At 60.2% G+C, this 12,419-nt stretch overlaps 1 protein-coding gene across 4 annotated transcripts; it reads left to right on the top strand.

Moving 5' to 3' along the window:
* Positions 1–921: 921 nt before the first annotated feature.
* ICOSLG (inducible T cell costimulator ligand) lies at positions 922–10,738 on the top strand. Of its 4 annotated transcripts, none has more exons than XM_070597881.1 (7): positions 927–1,106; positions 3,097–3,137; positions 4,280–4,639; positions 5,344–5,637; positions 6,724–6,891; positions 7,733–7,767; positions 8,738–10,738. In XM_070597881.1, exons 1-7 carry the CDS (start codon positions 1,093–1,095, stop codon positions 8,786–8,788), a joined length of 963 nt encoding a protein of 320 aa, XP_070453982.1. In that variant the 5' UTR covers positions 927–1,092; the 3' UTR covers positions 8,789–10,738. The 4 variants fall into 4 exon arrangements, with proteins under 4 accessions (XP_070453984.1, XP_070453982.1, XP_070453981.1 ...); XM_070597880.1 differs by having other exon boundaries at positions 6,724–6,911; XM_070597883.1 differs by lacking the exon at positions 7,733–7,767 and having other exon boundaries at positions 922–1,106.
* The last annotated feature ends 1,681 nt before the right edge of the window (positions 10,739–12,419 follow it).

The following is a 12,419-nucleotide window of genomic DNA, read 5'->3' as shown; positions in this document are numbered from 1 at the left end:
GACTGCCCTCTTCTGACCCCCAAAGGCCAGCCTCTGCCTCCCCATCAGCCTGGGCAGCAGGACCCACCCCTCCTGCCCGTTCCACCGGACAAGAGCTTCCAGACCTGAGATGGGGTGCCTGGGACCCCAGGCCCTTCCAGGGAGGCCTCTGCAGGGGGGGGGGCACCCTATTCCCTCGTGGCCCCACCTCCTTCACCTCATTGGCACCTACCCGGCCAGTGCCAGAGGGTGGAGGGGGAGCACTGACTCAGCTGGGCCGAGAGAGGAGGAGTGGGGGGAGCTGGGCGGGGTGGGGAAGGGAGGAGATGGCTCCGAGCAGCCTTTCCCACAAAACAGGGTGCCACGCCCCAGAAGCTTAGAGGAGCAAAGATGAGTGGGTTTCCAGGCGGTGGGCTTCTTAGGGCTTTACTAAGTAAATATGCCGCAGCATGTGGCCCAGGACCCCGTAAAGGACAGGAGAACAAAGTTGTCGGGGGAGACCCAAGGCTGGACTAGAAGGTGGGGCCTGCCTGCCTCCCCTCCTCCCCCACTTCATTCATTCGTTCCTCAGCAGTCCTGCAGCGCTCGCTTTACAGAAGACCTGGAGGTCCCGACACAGCCCCGCCCGCCCGGGGCAGGGGCGCGCGGCCGCATTGGCGGGGCGCAGGGGGCGGGGGGAGCCAGGGCGCTGCGGGGCGCGGACGCCCTGCGCCACCTTGGGGGCATCACTTGGCCCCTCACGGCCCCTGCAGCTGCGCCAGCCCAGCCGCAGCACTCCAGGCCGCCCTCCTCCCCGGTACCATCGCCCTCGCAACGTCCCGGGGCACCTCCGGCGCTCAGGCCCCCGACTGGCCCCGTGGGCCGCGCAGGGTCCCAGCGGCCGAGCTTCCGCCGCGCCGCACCCGCCCGCGGCCGGGGCCCGGGAGGAACTGGGCCGGGGGCGGGGCGCGGCGGCCGGGGCGGGGCCGGGGCCAGCTCTTGCGCCGGGTCCGGCCGAGCGCTCAGTCTCGGCGGGCACGCGGCGGGCGCTGGGCTCCCGCGCCTGGAGGTCTGCCCGGCCCGAGGGCTGCCGCGGCCTGAGGTCTCCCGCGCTCCGAGTTCTCCGCTCCCACCATGTGGCTGAGAAGGTGAGCGCGCGGGCGGACGGGCCGGGCGGGAGCGGCGGGAGCCGCGGGGGCGCCGCGGTCGGGCCGGGGCCGGGGCCCAGCGCGCCCTGCAGTCCGCGGCCGGGGTCCCCGCTCATCTGGCGGGGCGGCGGCGGGGAGTCCGCTCGGAGGGTCGGCCGCCAGGGAGCGGAGCGACATCGGGCGGGACGGGTGGGCGACGCGGTCACCTGCCGGCAGGTGGCATCCGCCCAGGGGAAGGCGCGGGGAGGGCCGGGCCGTGGGGGTGGACCGCAGGGCGTGGGTGTGCTTGGGGGCGGGGTCCCTGAGAAGGGAAGGGAAAGAGCGAAAGCTGGAAGGAGGCTAGACGCACCGCACACATGCTCACTACCCCCTCCCCCCCCCCCCGCCCTCCGCCCCCGCCCCCCCCTCGGCCCCCACCTCCCCCCTGCTCATCTGGGATTCCCCCCTCCCGCATCAGCAGAGCCGAACTGCCTGGGCCAGCCCAGGGCTCCTGGCTTCCTCCAGGCCTGAGGGGGTGGTTGACGGCTTTGCTCCCAACGTTTTGCCAAAATATCCCCTTCAGGGCATGTTGTAGGGGGGACAGCCTGTGTCCCCCTTGATGAGCTGGTGAGGCACTCCATCCCTATGTGTCCCACCCACACAGCCCAAAAGCCTGCCCACACTTGGGTTCCCATGCCCAGTCTTCCCAGTTAGAAATAGAGGTAGTTAACACTGTTCCCTAAGAGAGGAAAATAAAACTACTAGACTATCACAGCCGTCCACACCCAGAGCCAGGGGCAGGGGCCTGGGTAGTGGGGGCCAGGGTGGAGGGTGGGACGGGGCCAGACATGACAGCAGGGTGGGAGGAGGGCCAAAGGGGCGGTACCTGGGGAGCAGCCAAACTGTTCTCCCCTGCTAGAGCCCAGAGCAGATGCTGGTGCCCTCCAGAAAGCCCCCAGAGGCCCTGAAGGGCACGTGCTCCCTGGACCCTGACCAGAGACACAGTGGGCCTGGTGAGCACCCACTGGGTGGGCGCCATAGGAGACCAAAGCCGGCCACAGAAGGGTTTTCACAGCTTTGTATTTTGGAAGGTTGCTCTGGCTGTGGGAAAGACGGCTGGTGGGGTTAAGACTAGGTGGAGGTTTTGGAAGCCATCCCTTCAAGCAGAAATGGTGGCCCCAACGGGGACAGTGAGAGAGGCCACGCCCACTGGCAGGCTGTGGCCTCTCTGGTGTGTGGGCGACCCCCTGGTGGCCCTGCTTGGCATAGGCAGGACAGCAGTGCATGCCTGAGGTTGCCTGCATGGGATGTGCCTCCATGCAGACTCACATGACAGCTGTGGGGGCAGAGCAAGGTTTCTGTGGGTCCAGAGCTCAGGGGACATGGCATCCTGGGAGGCCTGCTGGAGGGGCTGGCTAGGCGGAGGCATGCAGGGCGCAGAGCCTCCCAAACTGAGGCTGCTAGGAGCCTGGGAAGTCACGAGAGGGGTTTGCTGGCCTCCGGCAGCTCGGGAGGAGCCGTCAGCTTGGGTTTCAGAATGATCGTGTTCCTCCAGAGGGTAGTCCTGCAGCTCACCTGCCCCTGCCATCGGGTGTCTTAGATCTTCTCTGACTCTCCAAATTTAGATGAAGCTTTTGATATAAATACCTTGAAAGTGTTTTTTCCCGATTTTATAGAGTTTCTTGGAATGCATCCCCTGTGAGGCTGGGCCACCAGGGAGTGGAAGGCCATGGCCGCCTTTTATCATCACACTCTCATCATTGTTTTACAGGGGGTGGGGGCTGCTTAACTCAGGAGCTGGCCTGGTGCAGGGCTGCCAGCCCCTAGGGACATGCTGTGCCGGGCCGGGAGGACGTGGTCCTGGCTCCCTTCCCTCAGCTCCCAGGGGGCCTAGGCCGAGGGGCTGGCTGGCTGTGGATGTGTCACATTTCCGTGTGGGTGGACCCGGCTCCTGCCCGAGAGCAGCAGCCTGCCAGTGGGACTCATCTGCGTTTCTGGTTGTTTCTTCCAGTCTCAGACTGCTGCTACTGCTGTTCAGCGGCCTGCAAGCCGGTAAGTTCAGACGGAGCTCTTCCTGGGTGTGAGCAGCAGCGAGACAGCTTTCCAGGCCTTCCAGTCTGAGCAGTGGGGACCACAGGATGCTGACGTCAGCAGGCTCCTCACCACAGGGCCCTTAGGAAACAGCCGGGCCCCCAGCTCCGGGGTGACGTGGGGGACTGAAGGCCACAAAGGGGAAGGCTGTCCAGACCCGGGAGTCCTGTTTTATGTTGTGTTTGGCGTAGGTAGAATGCACTTCCTCCCACGCGTGTCAGCCCCTCCGCTTTGCAGATGAGCCAGGAGCCCGGGGCTTCCTGTTTCTCCCGGCACCTTCGTCCCAGTCAGCCCTGGGGAGCCCCCAAAGCCACCAGCTTCCAGAAGAGCACAGAGCAGGGATGCGGCACTGCAGCCGAGACCCAGGCCTTGCGGGGCCCTCCATCCCTGAGGGTGGCAGGGTCAGGGGACACGGCCACCTTCCCTGCAGGCATTTAAGTGGCTGTGCGATGGTCAAACCACTGATACGTTACATGAGCCTTTTCAGACGTAGTGCAGACGGCATTATAATGCTGTTGTTGAGAAACTGATGTTTTCTTTCAAACGCTGAACTTTAAAGAAAACCTTTTTATTTTGAATTCAATCTAAACTCCCAAGAAATAGCAAAAATAGTGCAGAGGGGCCCAGGCCCCCACTTCTCCCAATGCTAGCCTCCTACATACGATAGGAAATAACATCGGACGATACGTTGGGGCAGCTTATTGTAGGTGTCTGAATTTCTAAAATATGATTGCATTGCTACGTGTATTTTTTTCCCCCTTCCCAGAGCCTCAGTACATAGTTGTCTATCCAAGTTGTGTGTCTTTCTAGTCCTTCTATGTGGGCCCTGGCCACAGCATGGCCACTGACAAATGAGTGGTGTGGTTCTGTGCTCAGGAACTAAACCCAGGCCACCAAAGTGGACTGTGATGGAACTTTAAGCACGAGGCCGTCAGGGCCGGCTCCCTGTGTGCGTCTTTATACATTCCTTTTCTACAGAAATGAGTCAGACTTAGTGGTTGAGTCTTGCAACCAAGAAGCTACCTACCCCACCCCTGTAGAGTGAGTTTGAAGCCAGGAGCCACCCTCGGAAAGCAAATTTTGTACTTTTTGAATCGTTGCAGATGTTCAAGAAAAAGAAGTCAGAGCGATGGTCGGCAGCAATGTCAATCTCACCTGCATTTACCCAGAAAAAAACAGCTTTGATTTAAGTGACCTTTTTGTTTATTGGCAAATCAGTGTCCCTGGCCAACAGGAAACCGTGGTCGCTTACTACCTCTCTGGGAACAGCTCCACCGGCCACCACGATGACCACTACCGGCACCGGGCCCGGCTGTCGCTGGAAGGCATGAAACAGGGAGACTTCTCTCTGCTTTTGTCCAATGTCACCCCCCAAGATGCCCAGAAGTTTAAATGCCTGGTGTTCAGGAAATCCTTAGGACCGATGGAGATTTTGCAAGTTGTGATCACGCTGAACGTGGCAGGTAAGGCCGTGCAGCTGACAGAACGGATTTCATCCCAGCCTTACGTCCTGGAAAAAGATTCCTAAGACCCTTTTTCTGGCTCAGTCACCTGTTTTTTCCCATAAAGAAAATCCTATCTCTCGTAGTGGGCTTCTGCTGAACCGTGTGTGAAGGTGAACTGGTTAAAAAATTGTTCGGCTCATAAGCGAGGTTTCCGTAACCTCAGGCGGCCTGTTTCAGAAGAAGCCCTCATCTGGCTATCTTTGCCTCCAACTCTCCAATTCAACTCCAACTGGATTTTTTTTTAATGAAATTGGGAGAGAGCGCGCTATAAGGCACTAAATGAGATCAGAATTTAGGAAGAAAGTTAAAGTTGCTCAGCCTGCTTGCTCGGGGCCCAGTGCAGAGGAGAGACGGGCTGTGTCTGTTTCAGATGAATTACAGAGTCTCCGTGTCACTAGATTCAGATGAGGCCGACCTTCTTGGAGAGGGAAGCAGCTTCCAGTCACTGCCCTCCAGGCTCAGGAGCCTCTTGCTGAGGGTGAAGGGGGGGACTCCAATGGCCTGTGCCCACTGCCCAGACCACAGCCCTGGTCCTGCCTCTCCACCAGGGTCAGGGGCACAACGGGCCACCTCCCTGTAGCCTGGCCTTCGGTGCCGTCTACCCCTCCATTTCTGACCTTCACAACCTGGGGTCCCTCACTGCCCGTTTCTCTCCCCTGCAGCCAACTACAGCATGCCCGTGGTCAGCATCCCCAGCGCCCCCTCCCAGGACAAGGAGCTCACCTTTACGTGCACGTCTACAAATGGCTATCCAAGGCCGAATGTCTACTGGATCAACAAGACGGACAACAGCCTGCTGGACGAGGCCCTGCAGAACAACACGGTCTCCTTGAACGAGAGGGGCTTGTACGATGTGGTCAGCATCCTGAAGATCCAGTGGAGCCCCAACGTGAACGTCGGCTGCTGCATAGAGAACGTGCTTCTGCACCAAAACCTGACCGTCAGCAGCCAGACAGGTGAGGTCCCCGGGGTCTGCACCGCCGCTGCTGAGACGACAGGTGGAAGTGGGAGGCGAGGGGCCTCTGGGATGGAGTCTGTGGGCCCCGCCTGCTGCAGCAAGGGGGTGCCGCCAGCAGGACCCTCACATAACCTCTCCTGCACTGCAGGTGGGATGTAAAATGGTGCGGCCGCTGGGGAGGACAGTCTGGCAGCTCCTCAAAAGTTAAATGTAGGGTTTCCATGTGATTCAGCAATCCCACTCCTAGGTGTGTGCCTCAGAGAATTGAAAACGAGACCCAAACAAATGCTTGTACGTGAGCACTCATGGCAGCACCATTCACAATCGCCAAAAGGTGGAAAGAAGCCGTGCCCGGGGTCGGGTAAAGGAGTAAACACAATGTGGTCCGTCCACGTGGTGGAATAGCGTTCAGCCGCAGAAAGGAATGCAGGGCAGACACACGCCACAACGTGGACGAACCGTGAAAACATTGTCCTAGTCAGAGCAGCCAGACGCAGAGGTCCCACATCGTGATTCCTTTGATGTGAAGTGTTCCGAGTAGGTAAACCCGTACAGACAGAAAGCCTCTTAGAGGTGGCCGGGGGCTGGGGACGGGGGCGGGGAGTGACTGCTGATGAGTGTGGAGGTTCCTTTTGGGGTGATGAAAAGTTCTGGAACTAGGCAATGGTTATGGGTGCACTACACTGTGAATGTACTAAACGCCACTCAATTTTCGCTTTAAAAAGGTGAATTTTATGTGAATTCCACCTTGATTTTTTTTTTTTTAAAAGCCAGCAATAAAGCTAGAAAAAAATTAAATTCGGTTAAATTTTAAAACTCAGATGAGTCTGATGCTGCACACCCCTCCCCAGGCGTGGAGGTTTAGGCTGGGATCACAGCCACACAGGCAGGTGGGGAGACTGAGACCCCTGGAGAGATGAAGGCTCCCCCTGAAGTGAGAACCCTTCTCCGTTTTGGGGTTCACAGCGTGATGCCAGGGCAGCTCTTTGGAATGGCTATGTCCAGTGCTCCCTTCTTCAGGATGGAAAGAGACCCCCTTCCTCCTTCCCCTTTAAGTCTTGGGTTGTTTTCCTCTTTCTCATAGAAATGCTCACTGGGACCAAGGACAGCATCACAGAGAAACCCACCGAGACCCACGAGGAGAGAAACAGAGCCCTGTTCAGCGTCCTGGCCATCCTGGCCCTGGCCGTGGCTGTGGCCGTGGCCACAGGCTGGATGTGCAGGAGCAGGTGCCCCGGCAGAAGCGGCACAGGTACCCGACGGGCGCGTGAGGTAGATGGCGGATGTTTCTTCTGTCAGTGTGAGCGTTTGCCTCTTTCAAAGCAAAGCCCTGTTTACAAGCTCCTCAAGATGCTGCTTTCTTACGAAGGCAGTTTTAACGGCGTTAACATTCGTGAGCGTCAGCAGCCCCCTAGCTCCAGGATGTGGCTTGGAAGCCCTGACGCCTCAGGCTGCACATTCCTGAAACGGCCTGGCTTCCAGGGGTGGGATGGGAATGACGGACTCCGACTTTAGACGTGAGGACGCACTTCATTGCTGTGGGAGCTGAGCTGCCGTCAATCCTAACAAAGGCTGTCTGTCCAACCCCAGCCAAACCCAAAGACAGATCCATTGAGTCTGGGTTTTGATTGTAAACCAAAGTAGCGGAACTCACAGTGGAGGCAGAAGAGCCCAGAATGTGGACACGGTGACGACCCCGTGTCACAAGACAGGCCTGCAGGGCCGGCCTGGGGGCAGAGGTCGGTGGGCATCCCCAAGGGTCCTAATACAAAGTAGGGCTCTTCCTGGGCCCCTGGGAGGGTGGGGACAAGGGCAGCACCCGGATAAATGGACCAGTTGCTGCTGGATTGAGGTAGCTCACCGCTGGAGCCCTCCCCAATGGAAGGAAGTTTCCACGTCCCGTCCTGGAGTTTCCAGTGTGTTGCCAATTCCATCATCCCAGAAATACTTCCCCCACCCTCGGCCCCACTGCCAATCTGGCCAGGCCGCAGAGTGTCTTAAAGGGTCTCCCTGCACTGGGGGCGCTGGGGTCTTTAGAGGGGCCCCTCCCTGCCTTTGCTGCCCATCCTGAGCATTTGTGGTTTGCTCTGCAGGTGCCTGGCAGCGGGGCCCAGGCAGGAGCTCACCGGTGAGTTTGCCAAGAGGGGAGGAGGCTTGTGGAGAAAGCGGGCTGGTTACGGGGCCCCGGCCAGCCTGGCTGTTGGCTTCCTCTGCTGTTTGCCTTTTGGCACGAGCAATACTTGATGACCAGGAAATAGATGTTTCCATTTTCAGAGACTCGGTGAAACCCCCAGTGAGGCTTAGGGTATTTCCTGCTGGCTCCCTTTGGCATGGGTCCTGTCCTTGTGTATACTCACTGACATACAGACATTCCGAACACACACAGAGCCTGGGACGCTGACCCCCGGGCACCTCCACCCAGCTTCCATTCTCCATCCTCACTGCCTCCGTGCGCCCCTCCCTGCAGGGGACTCCAGCGAGTCCAGATACCACGTCCTTGTAATAGAGCAGTTAGCTGGTGTCTCCTGGCAGAGGCACGCACCCCACAGTCCTGGGAGCAAAGGTCGATGTGATTCTCATCCTGATTTGGGGAAACATTCACACGGGGTCCCTGGTTTCCAGCAGCAGGTGTCTTGGGCTTCTAGGGGCCAGGGCTTTGCAGTCAGGCTGGTCCGGCTCCACTCCTTAGGCAAGTGACCGCACCTCTCTGAGCCCCATTTCTCCACCTATGAGCAGGAGTCCTCCTGGGGAGGGGGGTCCTGAGGTGTGCACAACCTGCAGCACAGTGCCTGGCCCACAGCACCCACCACAAGTGGTCCCACCTGTGCAGCTAGGTCACACTGGCTGACTTGCTGCGGGAGATGCACTCCCCAGCCCGTGTGAGCCCATTTTGGGTGACTCTGGGGCACGGCTCGCTCAGACATCTGGGCTGGCCTGTTCCTGCAGAGTCAGGCGCTGTGCACTGCTCACAGGCAGCTGCTTCTGAGGCTTCAGCCTCGGTTTTCACCGTCCTGAGTCCTGAGAACCCCACCTCTGCCCCCCAAACAGAGGTGAGCAGGCCCAGGGCTCATCTGTCTCCCTTCTTCTCTCCTTCCAAGACCGCGTGTGATGAGAACTCACCCCCCGAGATGTGGACAGGGCTTCTGTGAGATGCCACGGGGGGACGTCGGACGGCAGCTTGAGAATTGACTCGGGTGGCTGGTGACAAAAGGGGACTTCATGGACCTGGAGCCTCTGCGGCCTGGAGGGGACATGCAGGGGCTTCTCCTGGAAGGACCACGCCTGAGCGCAGGGGGGACATGCTGCATAGTGTCCTGATACCGGAATGAGACCCTTTCTAAAGGGTCCACAGCTCTGGGACACACATGTCCCAAGGGAGTGGGCTCCTCGCCTTCGCTGCTGAACCCAGAAGGGGAAAGGGGCCTGGGACGGCTCCTCCCCACAAGCCGTGAAACTCTTCTCAGGATCCCAGACACGGCCAGGGGACAGGGGTTTCTGAGACCGGAGGAAGCACGTCCCGTTTGCAAAGAAGAATAGGGACACCCACCCTCTTCCAGGACGACTTCTGCTGGGTGGAGGTCACTCGGGCATTTTGGGAGACGGAAATGCAGGGGCTCACTGAGATTCTGCCATGAGGACCCCACCCCACCCTGAGGGCAGGACCCACGTGTCTGTGCACGTGGGTGTGTCGCAAATGCAGGAAATGGTCAACACCGAAAAACCCCTGGAAGACTCCCCCGGAATTCACTGGGAACTTGTTGGTTTTGGTCAAAAGCTAGGTTTCCCTCCTAAAAAGCACAATGAGGTTTCTCGAGAAGAGAGTCTGCCGCCAGGCCCCACGTACATGGGACACAGGAGCCTCTCGGGCGCTCGGCTCTGCTGCGGGAGAAGCAGAAACACTGCCCGGACGGGACCGAGGACACGCATCTCCAGGGGACACGGGCTTGGACATGTGACCATCAATGTCCTTCAGGGTGGCCACGATGTGGCTGGAGAGGGCACGCCCCCAGCGGCCTCTCAGAGTGAGTCAGTAGGTCCTCCCGAGCGCGGGGCGGGCAGCTCCTTGCCACTCTCTGCGCTGGTCGCCCACAGCCCCCCGCGTGACCTCCTTCCAAAACCTGCACGGTCGAATGGTGGCCTCTGACTCAAATGCCGGGGTCCTCGGAGCCCAGCAGGCCCCCCAGGTGATGGGAGCCGGACAGTGGCCCAAGTCCACACAGGTGTGCGGCCCGTGGCCCTGACCCTCCCCGGGCAGTTTCCATGTTGGTGCCTAGAGTGGACCTAGTAGTTTGACCTTTCCAGCAGGTTCTGCAGAGGAGGCTCTGGGTACCCAGGTGTGCAGCCCCAGGGGAATGGGGCCTATTGTTCCACCCGGGGTCAGGCAGCACTGACACCATGTAAGGCGTACATCCTAGACCCAGATTTGGAGCCAAAGTGAGGACGGGCGTCCATGGGGAAGCGGAGTTCAATACTGCTACAGGAAATTGTCTATCTGTTTTTGTACCAGAAAGCCCTCACACGGCTTTTAGATGAGTGTGATGAGGGAGGTACCCAGACTTTTAACGTGAAAGCATTAGAAGACGCTCGTTGTTTCTAAAAGGACAGAAATGTTGCCAACTGGCATCTGGAGCGAAGAAGCCCAAGGAGCCGCTTGGGGTGCCTGACGCCAGGACACACGCCCCACCCCACCCCAAGCCTGGGCCGAGGGTCCTGCACCACCCTGCAGCCTCAAGGCCTGGCCTGCCATCCCCCGCAGACCCTGAGCGGCCCCTGGAGACCCTTGGGGTGGCTGAGGCCGTGCTCTCCGCACTGAGTCATCATCTTCCCGCTGGTCCCAACGGACCCTCGTGGCCTGGCTCCCCCTCCCTCACTGCTCCAGCGTGCCCCTCCAGGGGCCTCGGGTCTGGGGAAGACGGGCGTGCCTCTAGAGGGGACCGAAATGCACTTTGGTGTCTGCGAGGCTTACACAGGTACCCCTCGCCCTTCCAGCCTGAGTAACCGCTGTTCACTTCATATGCTGTGTTGCAGGCAGGCTGAATGCCAGTATTTTGACATCTGTTTCAGAAAACTGACATAAGCAAATACAGGTATAAGCTGTGCCTGTGTCCAGCGGCTTCAGTCAGCACAGCGGGTGGTGCCCGGTCATCTCGGTTCATCCTCACTACTGGTCTGGGGCACCTGCCTCTGCCCCAGTGGTTCTCACCCAGAGGCGGTTCTGTCGTCCAGGGGACACTGGGCAAGTCTGAGACATTTTGGGTTGTCCCATTTGGGGGTCGCTGCTGACCTCCACTGGGTAGAGGCCGCTGGCACAGGATGGCCCATGGCAGAGAAGCATGCCACCCACAAGTCGGTGGTCCCAGGGTGAGGGCACTTGCCCATGGGGGGCAGGGCGAGTGGATCTCCTCCCTCCTGTCCCCGTTGCTCTGGGCCTCGGGAGCACTGCCGCCTGACACGGTGGTTCCTGCCCACGGCTGGCTGTGGCACAGGAGAGGTGACTCATGGTTGACAGGGCCAGGCCTGGGATGTTCCGGGTCAGGGTCGTCAGCCTCCTTCCCACCCAGCACAGCCCCTGGGTCTGACACCCTCGGTCAGAGGCTGGAGCCCACTGTCCTCCTCCATGTCCTCCCTGTCCCCACCCCACCACTCGGGCTGTGGTCCGAGCACCGGGCTCCACCCTGAGAGTGTGATTCATCGCCACATGTTCTGGGGCCTCCTGACCCCGAGGTCAGCCTGGAGCAGGTGCCCAAGGCTGCCGCGTCACACCCGAGTGGGGGTTCCCCAGGCAGGGACGGGGCTGTGAGGGGGGGGCATGGTCGCCCAAAAGGCAGTGGGGTCTGCGCTCCGAGAGGCAGCGGGGTGACCTGGGGAACCGAGGACTGATGAAGGAGCAGTTTCCCAGAGAGCACACTGCCACACGTGTGGTTCAAAATGTCCCAAATGAGTGGACCCAGGTGCGGGACGGGGGGACAGTGAAGACCCCTGCTCTCAGCAGACCCAGGGAGGGCCCCCCGCCGACATCTCCCTGAACCCAAAAAAACCACCATGAGGGGACAGGAGCAGACACCACAACTCAGCAAATGCTACGCAGAAGGCTGCTGGGCCCAGGAGCCCAGGGCCCCGGACAGGGAGGGCGTGTGTGCCATGTGTGCAGTGACGGGGCCTGGCAGGGCGCTGGGGACACACCCGCTGCAGAGGCCGTGAGCCGCGAGGGCCCTGGGCTGCCCAGAAAGCCAGGAACCCACTCTGTCACAGTCTGGAGGCTGGAGGTCCAAGGTCAAGGTGTCGGTGGGGCTGGTTCCCTCTGGGGTGGACACCCTGAGGGAGGGAGGACCCTGCCGTGTCTCAGGCAGCTTCTGGTGGCTCCAAGTGACCTTTGGCGTGGGGCTACACCCCTCGGTCTCTGTGCTGTCCTCCGTCTGTGTCCTCTCCTCCTCTTACAGGACACCAGTCATTGGATTCAGGGCCCACCCTGACACAGGGTGACCTCCCCATAACTAATTACATCTGCAGGGATCCTATTTCTAAACACGGCCACGTTCGGAGTTTCCAGGACACTGTTCAGCCACAGCTTGCAGGCACTGTGCCGCCCTGCCGGGTTCGCCCTCGTTGATGACTGTGCACGGACACAGCCCTATTCACGCCTCCCCTCCAGGGAGCACCCACCACGTGAACCCAGCCCACCCCTGCTAGTCAGGTCCTGCCCCTGCGGGAGCATCTCCCCACACAGTATCCCAGCAGGAGACCGCGGTTCCCGCTGCACTGGCCACTGGCCCTGCTGCC

This window comes from Equus przewalskii, chromosome 27 (genome assembly GCF_037783145.1).
Source record: "Equus przewalskii isolate Varuska chromosome 27, EquPr2, whole genome shotgun sequence".
NCBI classification, from domain to species: Eukaryota; Metazoa; Chordata; class Mammalia; order Perissodactyla; family Equidae; genus Equus; species Equus przewalskii.
Note: the sequence above shows the minus strand (reverse complement) of the source record. Positions and strands in the feature narration are given on the sequence as shown.

Excerpts from the sequence above, each read along its gene's own strand:
- ICOSLG (XM_070597880.1), top strand. Across the intron at positions 5,638-6,723 it reads GACCGTCAGCAGCCAGACAG|AAATGCTCACTGGGACCAAG; the intron begins GTGAGGTCCCCG and ends TCTTTCTCATAG. Across the intron at positions 6,912-7,732 it reads GTACCCGACGGGCGCGTGAG|GTGCCTGGCAGCGGGGCCCA; the intron begins GTAGATGGCGGA and ends TTTGCTCTGCAG.